General features: G+C 33.8%; 1 protein-coding gene across 3 annotated transcripts in view; it reads right to left on the reverse strand.

The window, feature by feature from the left end:
- Positions 1 to 14,163, reverse strand: part of LOC123536384 (leucine-rich repeat-containing G-protein coupled receptor 5-like) — a 135,646-nt gene that overhangs the window by 33,085 nt on the left and 88,398 nt on the right. For all 3 annotated transcript variants that reach the window (XM_045319526.2, XM_045319529.2, XM_045319530.2), the window contains exon 2: positions 2,266 to 2,337. In XM_045319526.2, the coding sequence (XP_045175461.2) occupies positions 2,266 to 2,337 (72 nt within the window). The remainder of the gene's footprint in view (positions 1 to 2,265; positions 2,338 to 14,163) is intronic.

Below are 14,163 nucleotides of genomic sequence, written 5' to 3' on the forward strand. Positions count from 1 at the left end.
CTAACAAAATTTTATGAAGATCAATTGAAAAATACAGTCTCTATCGCATACACAAGGTTTTTCTTTGATTTGACCTAGTGACCTAGTTTTTGAGGCCAGATAACCCATTTTCAATGTCAACCTAGATTTCATCAAGGTATTTATTCTGACAAAACTTCATGAAAATCAATTGAAAAATGCAGCATCTATCGCATACACAGGTTTTTCTTGATTGATTGTATAGTTTTTGTTCCAGAAACATTTCAAACTCGCCTAATTTCACAACAATATTTATCATAATTTCATGAAGTCAGTTTGAACAATTAACTTTTACAAACTATGTTGATCGACAGACAGACATCAGACAGACATGGCGATCACAAAACTTCACGTGCATTGCTAATAAGCTAAAATACAGATTTGGGTATAAAGAATAGATATACGCGTTTCATGTCGCTTCAAGTAATAAGACAGATGGAGTGACTGAATAAAACTCCTACATACAAAATGTATATGTGATTTCTTAGACTATAACATTTAGATCAAAGCATTTTGAAACCAGAAAAATAACACAAATGTCATTAAACATAAAACTGATATCTTACAGAGACAGGTATGAGAAATAAAGCCGAGGTTTAATGCCCAAAAGGATAAAGATTTACTGCTAGACGCAATCTCATAATTATTTTACAGCGCCAGTACTGGGAAGGGCATATTTGCGCACTGTGTGACAAATATCGCACCGTCTTAAAGATCCTCTAGATAGAATATTTGCCACAGAACTGCATCATCTGAACAAACTTACACTATTGTATTGACTGACGAGTCATGCCAATGAAGCAACAATTATTAAAGTAGCTAGTGTCTAGAGTTAAGTAAATATTTGAAACTGATAAACAACATTCAGGAGCTCAAAGGGCAACAATGTTAAGTCCGTTGTTTGTTGTCAAATCAAACATTCACTTTAAAACAAACTCGATATAAGTCAAAGAGGTCGAGCATGACCTTTGCTCCCTTAGTCTGTCCTTGATCTTTGCGACAGGGAAATATAGCCTGTGGCAGTTTTCTGTTATACCGAGGAGTAAACTTATAACAAATAGAAAAAAAAAAAGATTGTTTAATCTGTAACTTTTTTTCAGTACTCACAGAACAAAAATAACTTAAAAAACGTTCCGCAGCACATTTCTTTTATTCAAATATTTAACAAGAAAATTAGATAATATTTGCTAGGCAGATATTATTAGTTTTAAGGATATAACCTGATGTAACAACGCGACATATGTCCTTGTTTTTACAGCGTTTGTTCTTAAAATACCAGTTTCCAAATATACGTTTAATTCAGGCATGTAAATTCAATTTAAAGTCAGATACTAAATAATGCATACTAAATAACGGCATTAAAGCACGAATGTTTTCTGTAGGCTAAATTGTTTTTCGACACCAGAAACAAAACGTAAGGCGGTAAATTTCCAAACGGAAGAAAGGAATGATGTAGATATAATGGATATAATACAGAATTTAATAATAGACTGTGTTGTTGTAGTTGATACGGGATTATTTAATAAAGAAGTTGCAACGTGAAAGACGTAGGATCAAATTAGAGAAACCTGTTACTAATGCTGCAGGCAAAGACGCTAAGCGTCAACGAATTAAACTTGTATACATTTCTCATTTAAAACTCCTAAACTTGTACAAAGGGTAGATAATGGTACATCGATATTGCAGAAATATGAAACGTTGCTAAATTATATATCTCTGCTACAGACATCGTGTGTTCGTTATAATTGCTATTCGTTTTGTCGCTATGCATACTGTAAACTTTATTATCAATATAGAAAACAATCTTTGCTTAACATGGACCCGACGAATGTGATACTCAAAGAGGCCGATAGGACGAGATAAGTATCATCTTGGTTAAGTCGATGGCATGGATATTTACAGGTATCATCATACGGTATTTTTATGACTACATTGAAGAAAGCAGCAGTATGGTTAGTATCTAATGCAAAACAATACTAGCTATTATATATTAGACAGACAACCCATACATATCAATCATTCACATAGAACTTTTCTAAGGCGACATTAAAGATAATGTTCAAAATATGAATAATAAATGAAATTTTATATACATGATAACAAGTTCGTTTGACAAGAATATCACTTTTTGCGGCGAATATCACTTTCTGTAGACAGCCATGTGACAAGTTATTGACAAAGCAGAATTTCATAAAAATAAACTGTTATATATTTCATGTAAACATTCAGTAATATCAAATAACTTACAGATATTCGAGGCGTGTGAGGTTTGAAAAGGCACGTTCTGGCAGGCTGGACACTTCATTTAAACTTAGGTCTCTGAAAATAGAAATAAAAACATGGTCAAAAAGCAACTTGACAACAAATTTATATACTATTAGACCTAGAGGCAACGGATGTAATAACTGGCGAAGCCTTTTAACCTTTATTCCTACATATTGAATTACATACCCTGTTTGGAATTCTCTGGAAATGAATTTAGAGTATCTTACCACTATAAAGTGCAAGCCACGACATTAATATCAAAAGCACTTCAAATACGTACTTGACCGGCTAAACTGTATATTAGTATATTTGAGAAAAGGCTTTCAAATTGATTGGGAAACCATACAGTATCTATAAGTGGGTCAATGGGTTTGGAAATTGACAGGAAGTAATGTCAGAAAGTGTTCATTTGTAATAGTACGGAGTTCCACATGACCAGAACAATATGTATACAATTTGTGCAACTGTCCAAATGACGCAGTAGCTATTTCAGCGTCGAGGAACGATTTACTTTGGTTTCAAAGATGCTCAAACACGTATACGTCATAACTGATAGTACCGCCTGAGAAAGAATATTCCAAGTCGTGTAACAAGTACATGTAGTAGAATTTAATAAACAGTCAAACAGTCTGCCAAACCATGCAACAGTTGCCATGTAACAAGAAAAGAAAGGACTAACAAAGTTGCCAAGATTTTGTCATTTGAAATAACATTTGTAGACTAAACAGTGCTATAATATGAAATGTAATGAAATCAAAACATACGCTTGATGTGTTTCCAGACAAGACAAAATTATGAAACACTTTTAAACAGCAAAAAGATAAATGGCATAAATGCATGACACAATTTCAATAAAGCTTGTCAAATTAAAGACTGAATTTCTTTCAAATTCGACTTCTCGGGACATTTCTATCGCATTTTGTGTCATCTTTTGTTTTTTTTAATGGCGCAAAACTGATACAGTTTTAGTAAAAACAATACTGGTTATAAACGTGAAAATGCAAATCAAATATGCATTGCAGGAGCCAAAGTCAAAGTGACCCTGATAGTTTGCTAAGCGATTGAAAATGCAATAGCGGCCATCTAGCTCATCTACATGGAAATGCTTTTTAACGTTCAGGTTCCTATGGTCTTTTGTGGAGGTGGTGAGATATACTACTCAATAAGTCCAATTATCTTAGGAAGTGTCAAGGTTCTGTGTCAAATGGTTTTTCGGCGACGCCGTCTAAATTCGTTTTCGTTTTCCTATGCCACGTGACTTCAGTTTGCCAATCAAACTACTTGATAACGCATTATAGATAATTTATCAAAACGGAAGATTTATGTAACACTCTGCCTGATTGGACGAGAGTGTCAATTTCTTTCACTCTGTTGACTGTGCTACGCTGAGTGAAATGTAGACAAAGCGTTTATCCTAAACGACGCTGCTCACAGTTTTAAAGCCAACTTTGGCTCAGTATATTTAGCAAGAATATTGATATATCTCAAAATAATAAGTAAGTTTAATAAATATGATAAAAACCTGTTCAAATACCAACATATATCAAATTAAAGAAAGAGCTGAATACGGTCTGCGTATCACACGAATAAGGGTGTGATAAGAGTCTTTTATGTAGAGAAGTGCTTTTTAAAAGATTTTCCTTGTTACAATTGTCGTCTGTCTATGAAAAGGTTTCTTGCTTTTGTGACTTATTCAGTTTGCATATTAAAATGAGTACTTGTTTGCTTTGATATATTTGTTACAAATTATTTAAATGATTTGTTATATATGAATATTTTTTTTAGTATTGTATGCAAGTATTGAACTCAGTTGAAATCTGTTTCATTATATATATACTATATAATGACTGAATCTCATTTTACACTGAAATGAAGGTACCTTGCATACAGTTTATCTATGTGATATAACAACGGTCAAACTTTGCTTATGAAACAGAAATATTGAAATAATAACAATTGTATGTTTTGCTTGACCTTTACTTTTTATAGGTGTGACGTCATTGTCCAAAGATTCACGAATAGCGAATATGCATTTGTTAAAGCGGGATCAGTTGGCCTATTTTAGAAATAAATAAAAATAATAAATAAAAAAATCCTTTGATTTTTTCTCATGTATTCTAATCAAACTTGATTTGTAGCATCTTTATTAGGCCCGCAGCCAACTTTGTTCAGCTGGGACATTTGACCCCTTTTAGGGGCTGCTAGAGCTAAAACTAGAAATGCCTTTATACAGCGTCTCATGAACAACTTGGTGGATCTTTGTCATACTTGGTCTGGAGCATCATTATAAGGTCCTCTTCCAAATTTATTTATATAGGAACTTGGGCCCTATTAGGGACCACTATAGCTAAAAGTAGATATGCCTTTCTTCGCATTAACCACTAAAATGTAATGGATTTTTATCAAACTCGATGTGAAACAATATCGTAAGGTCTCCTGCTATTTTGTTACAAATGGGGATAGGGACAAATTTAGCTAAAAATATAAACACGTTTAATGACCTCTTCTCATGAACCGCTTTATGAATCTTCACCGAACTACTGCTGTAATTATTCGTCTAAGGATAAACGAAACAAAATTGCAACCCTACGAAACCTTTGCGAAAAATTAAAAGAGAACCATTTAAATTGTCAAAGTGCGGTGTTTAGTTTTGCAATTTGAAAAATGTTAGATGAAAGATGAATGTTAGATGAAAAATTTATAAACTTCTTTCCTTATTACAATTCGCCGACCATCATTTTTAAAGATATTTCTTGTTAAGATATAGATCGGAAACTGTTTTCATGCCTCTGGGCCTTGACTTTTTATCTACAAATTCTTAGATCACTCTGCATGTCCAAATATCCATTGAAGTTTGACCTTTGAGTCCTGTGAGCTTGACCATTGACGAACCGACCTTAAAATAATTAGGGATCATTGGCATGTCCAATAATCCCATGAAGTTTCAAGGTTCTGGGTTAAGTGGTTCTTACGTAATGAACCAAAATTGGGTTTCCATGTACTGGCCCCTATTACCTTGACCTTTGAAAGACAGATCCCGAGATCATATCAGTCATCTACTCTATATGTCCAATCAGCCTATGATCCCATTGAAATCAATCCTCTTAGAATTCAGGATTTTGCATGCACAAATTGCAAATTATTTGCTTGCATTTACATCAGATAATCCACACAGGTCCAGAAGCCAGTACATGCTCATGATGTTCACATGAATATTTCATTATATCAAAAGACTTCCAAAAATTGGGAGAGCTTATCTCCAAATTTACATCAAAATGCAACAGAGCTGTTCAGCAATTCAAATTATTTTCTTTTGGAGCATGCCCCACCCAAAAAACACACCTAAGTTTTCCCGATCAACATCCAGTCTTTTTTTTTACCAGTTTTGCTTAGAGAAGTGTATAACTGTGCTCAAAGTAAGGAACTGTAATTTGGGTAAATTTTCTTATTATCTAAAACTTTAATCTAAGTGACTTGCATTTAGATTTGTCATATGTACATAGGCAAATTACTCAATACAGAATGTACGTCTTTATCGCGCTTGTTAGTTTTGAATAACTTAGTATAGAATCTGTAAGAAGATCACTTGAAAGCACAGAATGCAATCAAAAAAGAATAATAGCAGACTCGGTTTGAATGAGTCTGTTCATGAGAGGTAATAAAATGTGCAACAACTCTCACGCCCCCCTAGCACCGGCTTAAGCGGAACTCTATTACTGTAACACATCTATTGAATAGACTGCATGATCCCAAAGGACCAGAAAATATAAAACACTGAATCTAAATACAAAACTATTTTTGAGGAAAAAACAAAAGATTTCGTTATTTATGAATGTGAACAAATATGATAACCTATGAAAATATGAATCACCGATTTGGAAAAGAAATATTTTGATTGTCATGCGACTGCAACTTCTAGCAAATTTGATGTTACAAGCTATTACCTAAAACGCAACGAGCAGACAATATTCAAAATCTGATTATTACTTCTACTGACATGATTCAATGAATCTAATAGTGGAAACCGTTATTCCAAAATAGCACATAAAGAGATACGTCTTAAACTTAAGCATTACTTGAAAGCAGCTCAATATCTCTACGAAAGTTTGCAATAACGCTGCAGGGAATAAGAAAATTACATCGTGCTCACGAAGTTGTAACATAAAGCACTGGAACATGATAACCTAATCCACCGCTTTCAGTTATTGAATTATTGATCCATAAATGTCACGCTTTTAAACAAAACAGGTCTAACTAAACCAGTACCATCAATTGCTTCAAATTGTGGCTTTGTTGTGAGAGATCAAGATATTCATTTTACGTCTTTCTCAATGTCTCCAAAAGTGGAAGTAGGATCTTTTTCATTTAAAACAAAAATACATTCAGTAATGTCAATTTTAAGACCAAAACTGTATTTCCTCTTTGTAAAAGGCATGCAAAATTACACGTTAAAAATTTTCACAAAATCTTTGTATGGAAATCTGAAATGTATAAGTTTTCTTATAACAAAGATCTTTGTCACTGCCTACTTTGTTTTATTTGGTTTTGCAATTACTAAAACTATATACAGTGTATCTAAAAGGGTTGAGCTGAATTATCAAAGAAGTGCTATAAAGTAGTGCTGCAACTGAAGGGTGAAATGTATCTGAGATACAAAGCATTCATTAGTGCAGACTACTCATTCAATGAAGTATAAACAACTGGTTATGAAAAATGAAGTTAACTCACAACAAAGTGAATGTATTTGTCTGATATATTTGTCAGATGTACAAAACGTACTCATGCTTTAAATCAGTTTGTGTCAGTTGTTTACAAATAACCGAAACAACTATTACTACAATGATCGGTAAAATTATCCCAAATGCCTCATATGTTTGGCAAATTAATATATGAGCCGCGCCATGAGAAAACCAACATAGTGGATTTGCGACCAGCATGGATCCAGACCAGCCTGCGCAGTCTGGTCAGGATCCATGCTGTTCGCTTTCAAAGACTATTGTAATTAGAGAAACCGTTAGCGAACAGCATGGATCCTGACCAGACTGCGCGGATGCGCAGGCTGGTCTGGATCTATGCTGGTCGCAAACCCACTATGTTGGTTTTCTCATGGCACGGCTCATATACAGTGTAACAATATACATGTAATAGTCAAATATTGAAGAAAAAACACACACATTTAGATATGCCAACTCTTTTTGCTATTCAGTGTACAAACAGAAAAAAAATAGATACCTATATCATTATATAATATACTATTTCTAAAAACATGCGCAAGATCAAATTCAGATTTTAACCTTTTCCCTAATTGCTGGACATGAAAATGAATAAAAAGCCTGTTTTCATAGTAAACAGAACATGTGTACTTATCTATCAATAATGTAGTATTGGATTATGTATGGCTTTGGTACAAATGATGTAAAGCAATTGATGCCACCCTTACGCCCATTGAGGGTATTTCAAAAATTTCAAGTATCTCGTGGCAACATATATATATAAACATCATGAAAGTTCACAATAAAGTCAAATTTGATCTTTCAATTAATTCGATGTCTCAAAAATGCAAGCAAAACCTTTTTCTTATGATTAGTTCAAAATTTAAAATATCTTATCATCAATGGTACAATGATTTGTATTTTAGAAGAAATCATGAGAAAACATTGCTACAGAAAAACAGTAGGCCTGGGGTTTCCTTCTTGATTTGACTGTTTATTTATTCAAACTTAAACGCTTAAATTTGCATGTTTATCTTTTAACTAGAATTCTTACGTTTGCATTAAGACATACGACATAAAAAGAAAACTGGGACAACGGTCCAAATGGAATATCTACACTCCACGACCCCTTAAGGTAGAACACTATAGTAGTTGATACATGGCTGATATGAACGAAACTACACATAAAAACGTTAACCTATACTTAAAAAGTTAAAATACTGCGTACCTTCAAAAAATATAAAACACACTGAATCATTCAATATTTCAGTGTCAGGGAATAGGCCACAAGCGCAAACAATCGTACATTATAGATGATGTTGTCAATGATTAAACTTCAAAGCTCCTGTCGTCATTTGGATATTTAAGTTTGAATCTACCAATCACGCAATGTGATTAACATTGAGAAAAGGATTTATACAGCGGCACAAATGTATGGCTGGAATGAACTGAAGTCTAACAATGCTAGAAATCATAGTGTAACAAAACAACCAAAGTCTTGAAGTAAAACTTCAGCTAATTAAAACACTCCCAAGAAAATATATACCGTAACAAGATAAATGTCAAAAAAAATCATTAGACTTTTAACTTCTTTCATATATGATTCCCAACACGTAAATGTATTGCCTTAATGGGCGGTTTCACCTAAGTTTATGAAAATGTAAAATTGCAACCAAGATAAAAGTGAAGGCATCAGTTTAACAAGCACATTCGATGAATTGGTATCCCCCGCCGAATGGGTTAGTGGTGAGGAGTTAAGGATGTTAACATGAACATTTAAACTTAAAAGAACAGATGTCCTTAAGAGAGCACAATCAAGTTAGAAATCTGGAACGTGGATAGTGACGGGGGAGGTGGGGTGGGATTCACAGGTTAATAAATATACATGGAAGCTTTGAATTTTTTTTGTAGGGGAGAGGGGTGACCGAGTGAGGGTAGAAAACTTTACAGGTTGATAATAAATATTGATGAAAAAAAAAGGAAAAAAAAACAACAACAACAACAAAAAAAAAAAACGTTATTGTTGGTGGTGGTGGTTTGGGGTGGTGGGGGTGGGGGCGGTGCATGATATTTGGATGGTGCGGTGACTGGGTGGAGGAGCGAGGTGGGGGTTACAATTTATATAGTGATCTAAATTTAATTAAAGTTTCATAATTCTAGATCAAATATGTCACAAATTATGAAGCAGAAATGGTCATATTTTAAATGTTCCTTCTCAAGAGAAGAGAAGGAACATTTACGGTGAACATGTCACTCTTGACTGAGCATGTAATGGATACAAGGGTATTGTCAAAGGAATCCGATTCCCCGTAGGGCGCCGCCATCTTGGACTCATGCATATTCATTACAGATAGCCTCTAGCCCAATATGTGTTTACGCAAAATCAATCTTTATTCCAGTCTTTAAATAGTGCAATACAACTACGTAAAATAACAGAACAAGAAGACACAATGATAAAGTTTAAATCATGTAACTCCTCGATTGAATATATCATAGTAAAGAATCGAGATTAATGAAATGAATATGCATCATCTAAAAATAGACTCCCGCCAAAAAAACAAAATACGTAATAAAATTGTCCCTGGTCACGTGATTCCTTTGGCTTCTAACGTTTCAAATTTGCAAGTCATTTCTTTTGCGTACTTTTTTACTTCCTGATTTGTTTTTCGATTTTTCGAATCGTAAACGCATGTACGAAATTTCTTTGTGTTAAGTGTGCGGGCACTCGCTGGTGTAGTCGCGTGATGAAAATATCCGGAAGTGAAATACAGACTGCAAGACAAATGCTTCCAATAGCATAATATGTGCTGCACTTGTTTATATATTAAAAAAAACAGCTTTGGGTTATGATAAAACTGTTAATACTTAGATTAGTTCTTAAATCGATCTAATTACGTTTGCACAAACAATGACAAAATATATTTAACATTAAACATTTGTAACATTATGCTAAAACAATATCCCTTAAAAATAATATTTTATATGTGCTTAAAGGAACCTTTTGGTAAGCTAAATCTTGTAGTACCCTTTATAGTTAACACTACAAACTACTAACGGCCATAGCTCTGGTGGTACGTGGACAATCTAACTGAAAATTTACGTGCCGCATTTTCCTAAAGCGGTAAACATAAGTTTTATTTAAATATTCCAAACCACTTCCTAGATATGGCTCCGGACAGACGAAAAGATAGCAGAAGGGCTGCTTTAAAAATCCAGTAAGTACGTTTTAATTATATGGGAAATGCAAAAATGCGTAAGGGACAGATAAAGGGGTGGAAATGTTGGGGGGAGTGGAAGAAAGCAAGGATGACTATTAAACATCGTAAGGCATGCATGGATTAGATGATAATAAGTTTAAAACCCAAGTGTGTACGTGTAATTATATTTTTGAATGTATAGTTTCTTTAAAAACTATTATATAAAGTAGAAATTCTTTCTATTATGGGTAGTAGCGAATATCAATCATATCGATCTAGAGGACACTTCAAAACTGTGTACATACTAGTATTACTGAAACGGTAACTGCTAACAAGTATACTATTATTATATACCGTAAGTTACGATAGGAATGACAATCTTGTGTCATTTTTTGGCTTCTTGTAGGTTTGTTACATATTTCAATCTCATATATTGGTTAACGGTTACAAATGGTTGCAAATACTCAATCTTTCTTAGAAAAATGCATTGCTATGGCAGGCTTATCCGAATAAAAGGATATTGGCCATTGTCTTTTCGCAACATTCGCATAGAAGATATATTGTTACCTCAATTATTTCTAGGAAATTAGATTGTCTTCCGGCATAATCTAAACTTGACAATGTTATCAACTTTGGGTAGTAATACATTACGAATTTGTCATTTTGCCATTCACATTTCCGCCTGCTCGGCGCCTGTTTCTAGCTTTTTTGTAATAAGCAAAAACAAACAAACAACTTTCGTCAGAGACAAAACAAGAAACATTTTTATATACGTTATTTAAAATATGACATAATATAAAATAACGTGCACAAATTCAGAGACTAAATTTGAATAAATCTAACTTTGTAATATTCTGATCTTTATTTTATTGTAAAATACATCCCGAAGACCAGTTTTCATTCTTCCATTGTTCTTTACTCTGAATAGTGGAGATAAAATCAAAGCGAAAGGAGAAGAATTGTCCTTATGGTTAAATTAATGTTGATAATGTTGACTGGCATATTGTGTTTGTTCTAAGAAACATTCTAATTTTCCCTAAAAACTGATCATTTTGTTATATATGTGCACAGATAATGGAGATTATTTCTGATTGTTTTGAAAATAATGGACACGGATGAATTGGACAAAAATTTAAAATTATGTTTTAATATTTGTGCTGACTTCATTGCAGAGTAGAAATAGCTACTGAGTTACATAAAGTAGTTTTTATAAATGTAACTTCATGCGGATGCAAATGTTTTATGAAATACAGTTTTGGGGTAATGTCCTACTCGATTGCATTTCACTGACACAAAAAGCAGGAGGCAATATTCAAGACGTGACTTGCAGCTATTCAAGTATTTTCCGACAGTTGAACATGACAGTACATTTGCATTTGAAACCGAAGTACAGGAAAGTGACACACTAAAATAGTACAAATGCTTACAAGTCTTGGTTCATTGCATGAATTAAACTTAATACATATAGCCAAATGTTTAATATTATTGTTCATAATGAAGCGACGATAGTGAAAATATTGAAGTGGTTGCTGTATTTAAAGAAAAGATATCTAACCATATTGAGTGGAACAGAATAGAATAGAAATTGCATTTGAAAATGTAGACCTGAACATAAAAGTTCTTAGTAAACAGACCTTAAACTTTGCCTCAGTAGTGTTATATTTTCTGGCCCTTTGGAGCCACGGAGCCAATTCAAAATATGTTCAATAGAATTCCGCTTAAGCCGATGCCAGGGGACGTGAAGTGTGTTTTTAGAGGTTGGGTGCGCACCATAAACCGGTTTAAGCTCCCCAGTGGTGTTTTTGCCACTGACCGTTCCAAGGCGGTGCCCCACTGTGTTCCTTTGTTTGTTCGTTTTTGTCCTGCTGTGCTGGCTTTGTGTGTGTGTGTGTGTGTGTTCCTTTGTTTGTTCGTTTTGTCCTAATGTGTTGGCTGTGTGTGTGTGTGTGTGTGTGTGTGTGTGTGTGTGTGTGGTGCACGCGTCTGCGTGCTGTGGGTTTCGTTTTGAGGAGGCTGCGTTTTTGGTGCGTGGCATTCCCTGTTTAATATTTGTCTTTGTTTTTTACTCTCTATGATCTCTCGTGAACAAACTCTAAAAGGAGTCTGCCTTAGTCTTTCTTGGTTGCATTCTTTGCTTCCAATGGATCTTCTTATAGAATTAATTAGTATTCTTATATCTTCACGTTTTTGTGCTCAACAGTTACTGGTACGTTCAAAAATGAATTCTTTTTGCATTTCAGAAAGATCTTCTCTTCAAAGCTCGTCTTATAATTGAGGGATATTTTTATTAATTTAAATAATTCAAAACATGATTAATGGAATAATTTGGTCAGTCCGAATATTCGAAATGGAACAAAATTAACGACACCGGTTTAACCAGACCGAGTTCGAATTTTCCCAGTTTTTTAGCAAAGGTGCAATATTCACTAACAAGGTCAGAAATGAATGCGATCAATACGTATATATCTATATAAATATGGCAATGCTTGATGCAGGACTCTGCGGATTCAATGTAATTTTCTAATCGCCAGCAGCGTTTTACCTACCTGCTGTGAAGTAATGAAATTGGTTTTTAGACATTTAACAATGGACATTCGTCTTGTATTATGAAGTATAAACATTATCACGTCGTATTTTCAATATATGATGCTTTGACAGTTGGCTATTCACAACAGTACGTTTGAGAATTACTAAAATGATCTCTGTTCAGATCTTAAATTGTGTTCTATCATTTTATATCAGGCAAATTTAGCTGCAAAACGTATCGCCCGATATTGTCAGAATTTACAGTCACTTTAACAGTATTAAATTGTAATTCATATGAAGTGGAGAATTTTTAAATCCGGTGAAATATTTGACCTTGACCTTTCAAAAGTTAGTATACTGAAATTCACATCGGTACGTCTGCAATGACTTCTTTCAGTATAGTCACGGGTATAACGTAATTACATGACATTTGTCACACATTTTACATGTAGGATTCTGTTGTTTATATACAATTTTCACAATATCGTCTTGTTAACAACAAGTTTGAGTTATTATCCAATCCCATATCATGTAATATGACGTTCTTTTGTCGTCTAAACTATCTAGAATTATTATCTAATATGTACGTGCGCAAAGGAATGACAAAAAGCGACAAATCATCCAGCGAATTATTATCGGGGAAATTGGATTGTCTCTTTGAAGATACACAATAAGACAGAATTATCAACACAAAGCCAATAACGCGCACTTTATTTGCTTCCTTCTCGTATGGATTTCCGTCTCAAAGGCGCCCGATTTGACCTCCAATCAGTGAACACAGAAGGCAATGACTGCAAATTTGATGGCGGAATGGAAGTCTGAGCGTTATGTTTATTTCATAATATACATGTACTACATAATCCGTTTATGACAATGGATATAAAGTGCCGTTGACGGTTATTTTTTCTTGTCATGTACGGAGGTGTCAAACAATTATGTAAAACACTTAGCATAATTAAGTCAATAATATTTCATATTTTTTTTTAATTTTACATTTTTCTATTTGTCTGCCGTCATATTTACCATATACACTAGTTGTATGCGCGGATATTTAAAGTTTATATCTATACTGTAAAAATGATTCAAAAGAAATACGCGGTTTAGTCTACTATTCGTTCAAGCGTATGCCATTGAGTACCTTGACAAACAGTTTGGCTTAGGTAACTTTCAAAAGTTTAAAACACTGATTAAATTACTCTGTGATTTACACTTGTACATATTTGCCGTTGGAATAAGCAACAATTATGAACCTAACAATTTTAGATATCGAGTATGCGCCTGTGTGTTTCCCAGTAATACAGTAATACCATCCGGTATTATATGTTTATGTATGTGATTAGCATGAGCGGAATATATCTGGATATTGTAATAGTCATGGTACTCAGAATACTGAATCAAATTACATGTTTTTGCAAATGGCTTTTCGCCATATAAAGAGCAAACAA

Source organism: Mercenaria mercenaria, chromosome 17 (genome assembly GCF_021730395.1).
Source record: "Mercenaria mercenaria strain notata chromosome 17, MADL_Memer_1, whole genome shotgun sequence".
Taxonomy (NCBI): domain Eukaryota; kingdom Metazoa; phylum Mollusca; class Bivalvia; order Venerida; family Veneridae; genus Mercenaria; species Mercenaria mercenaria.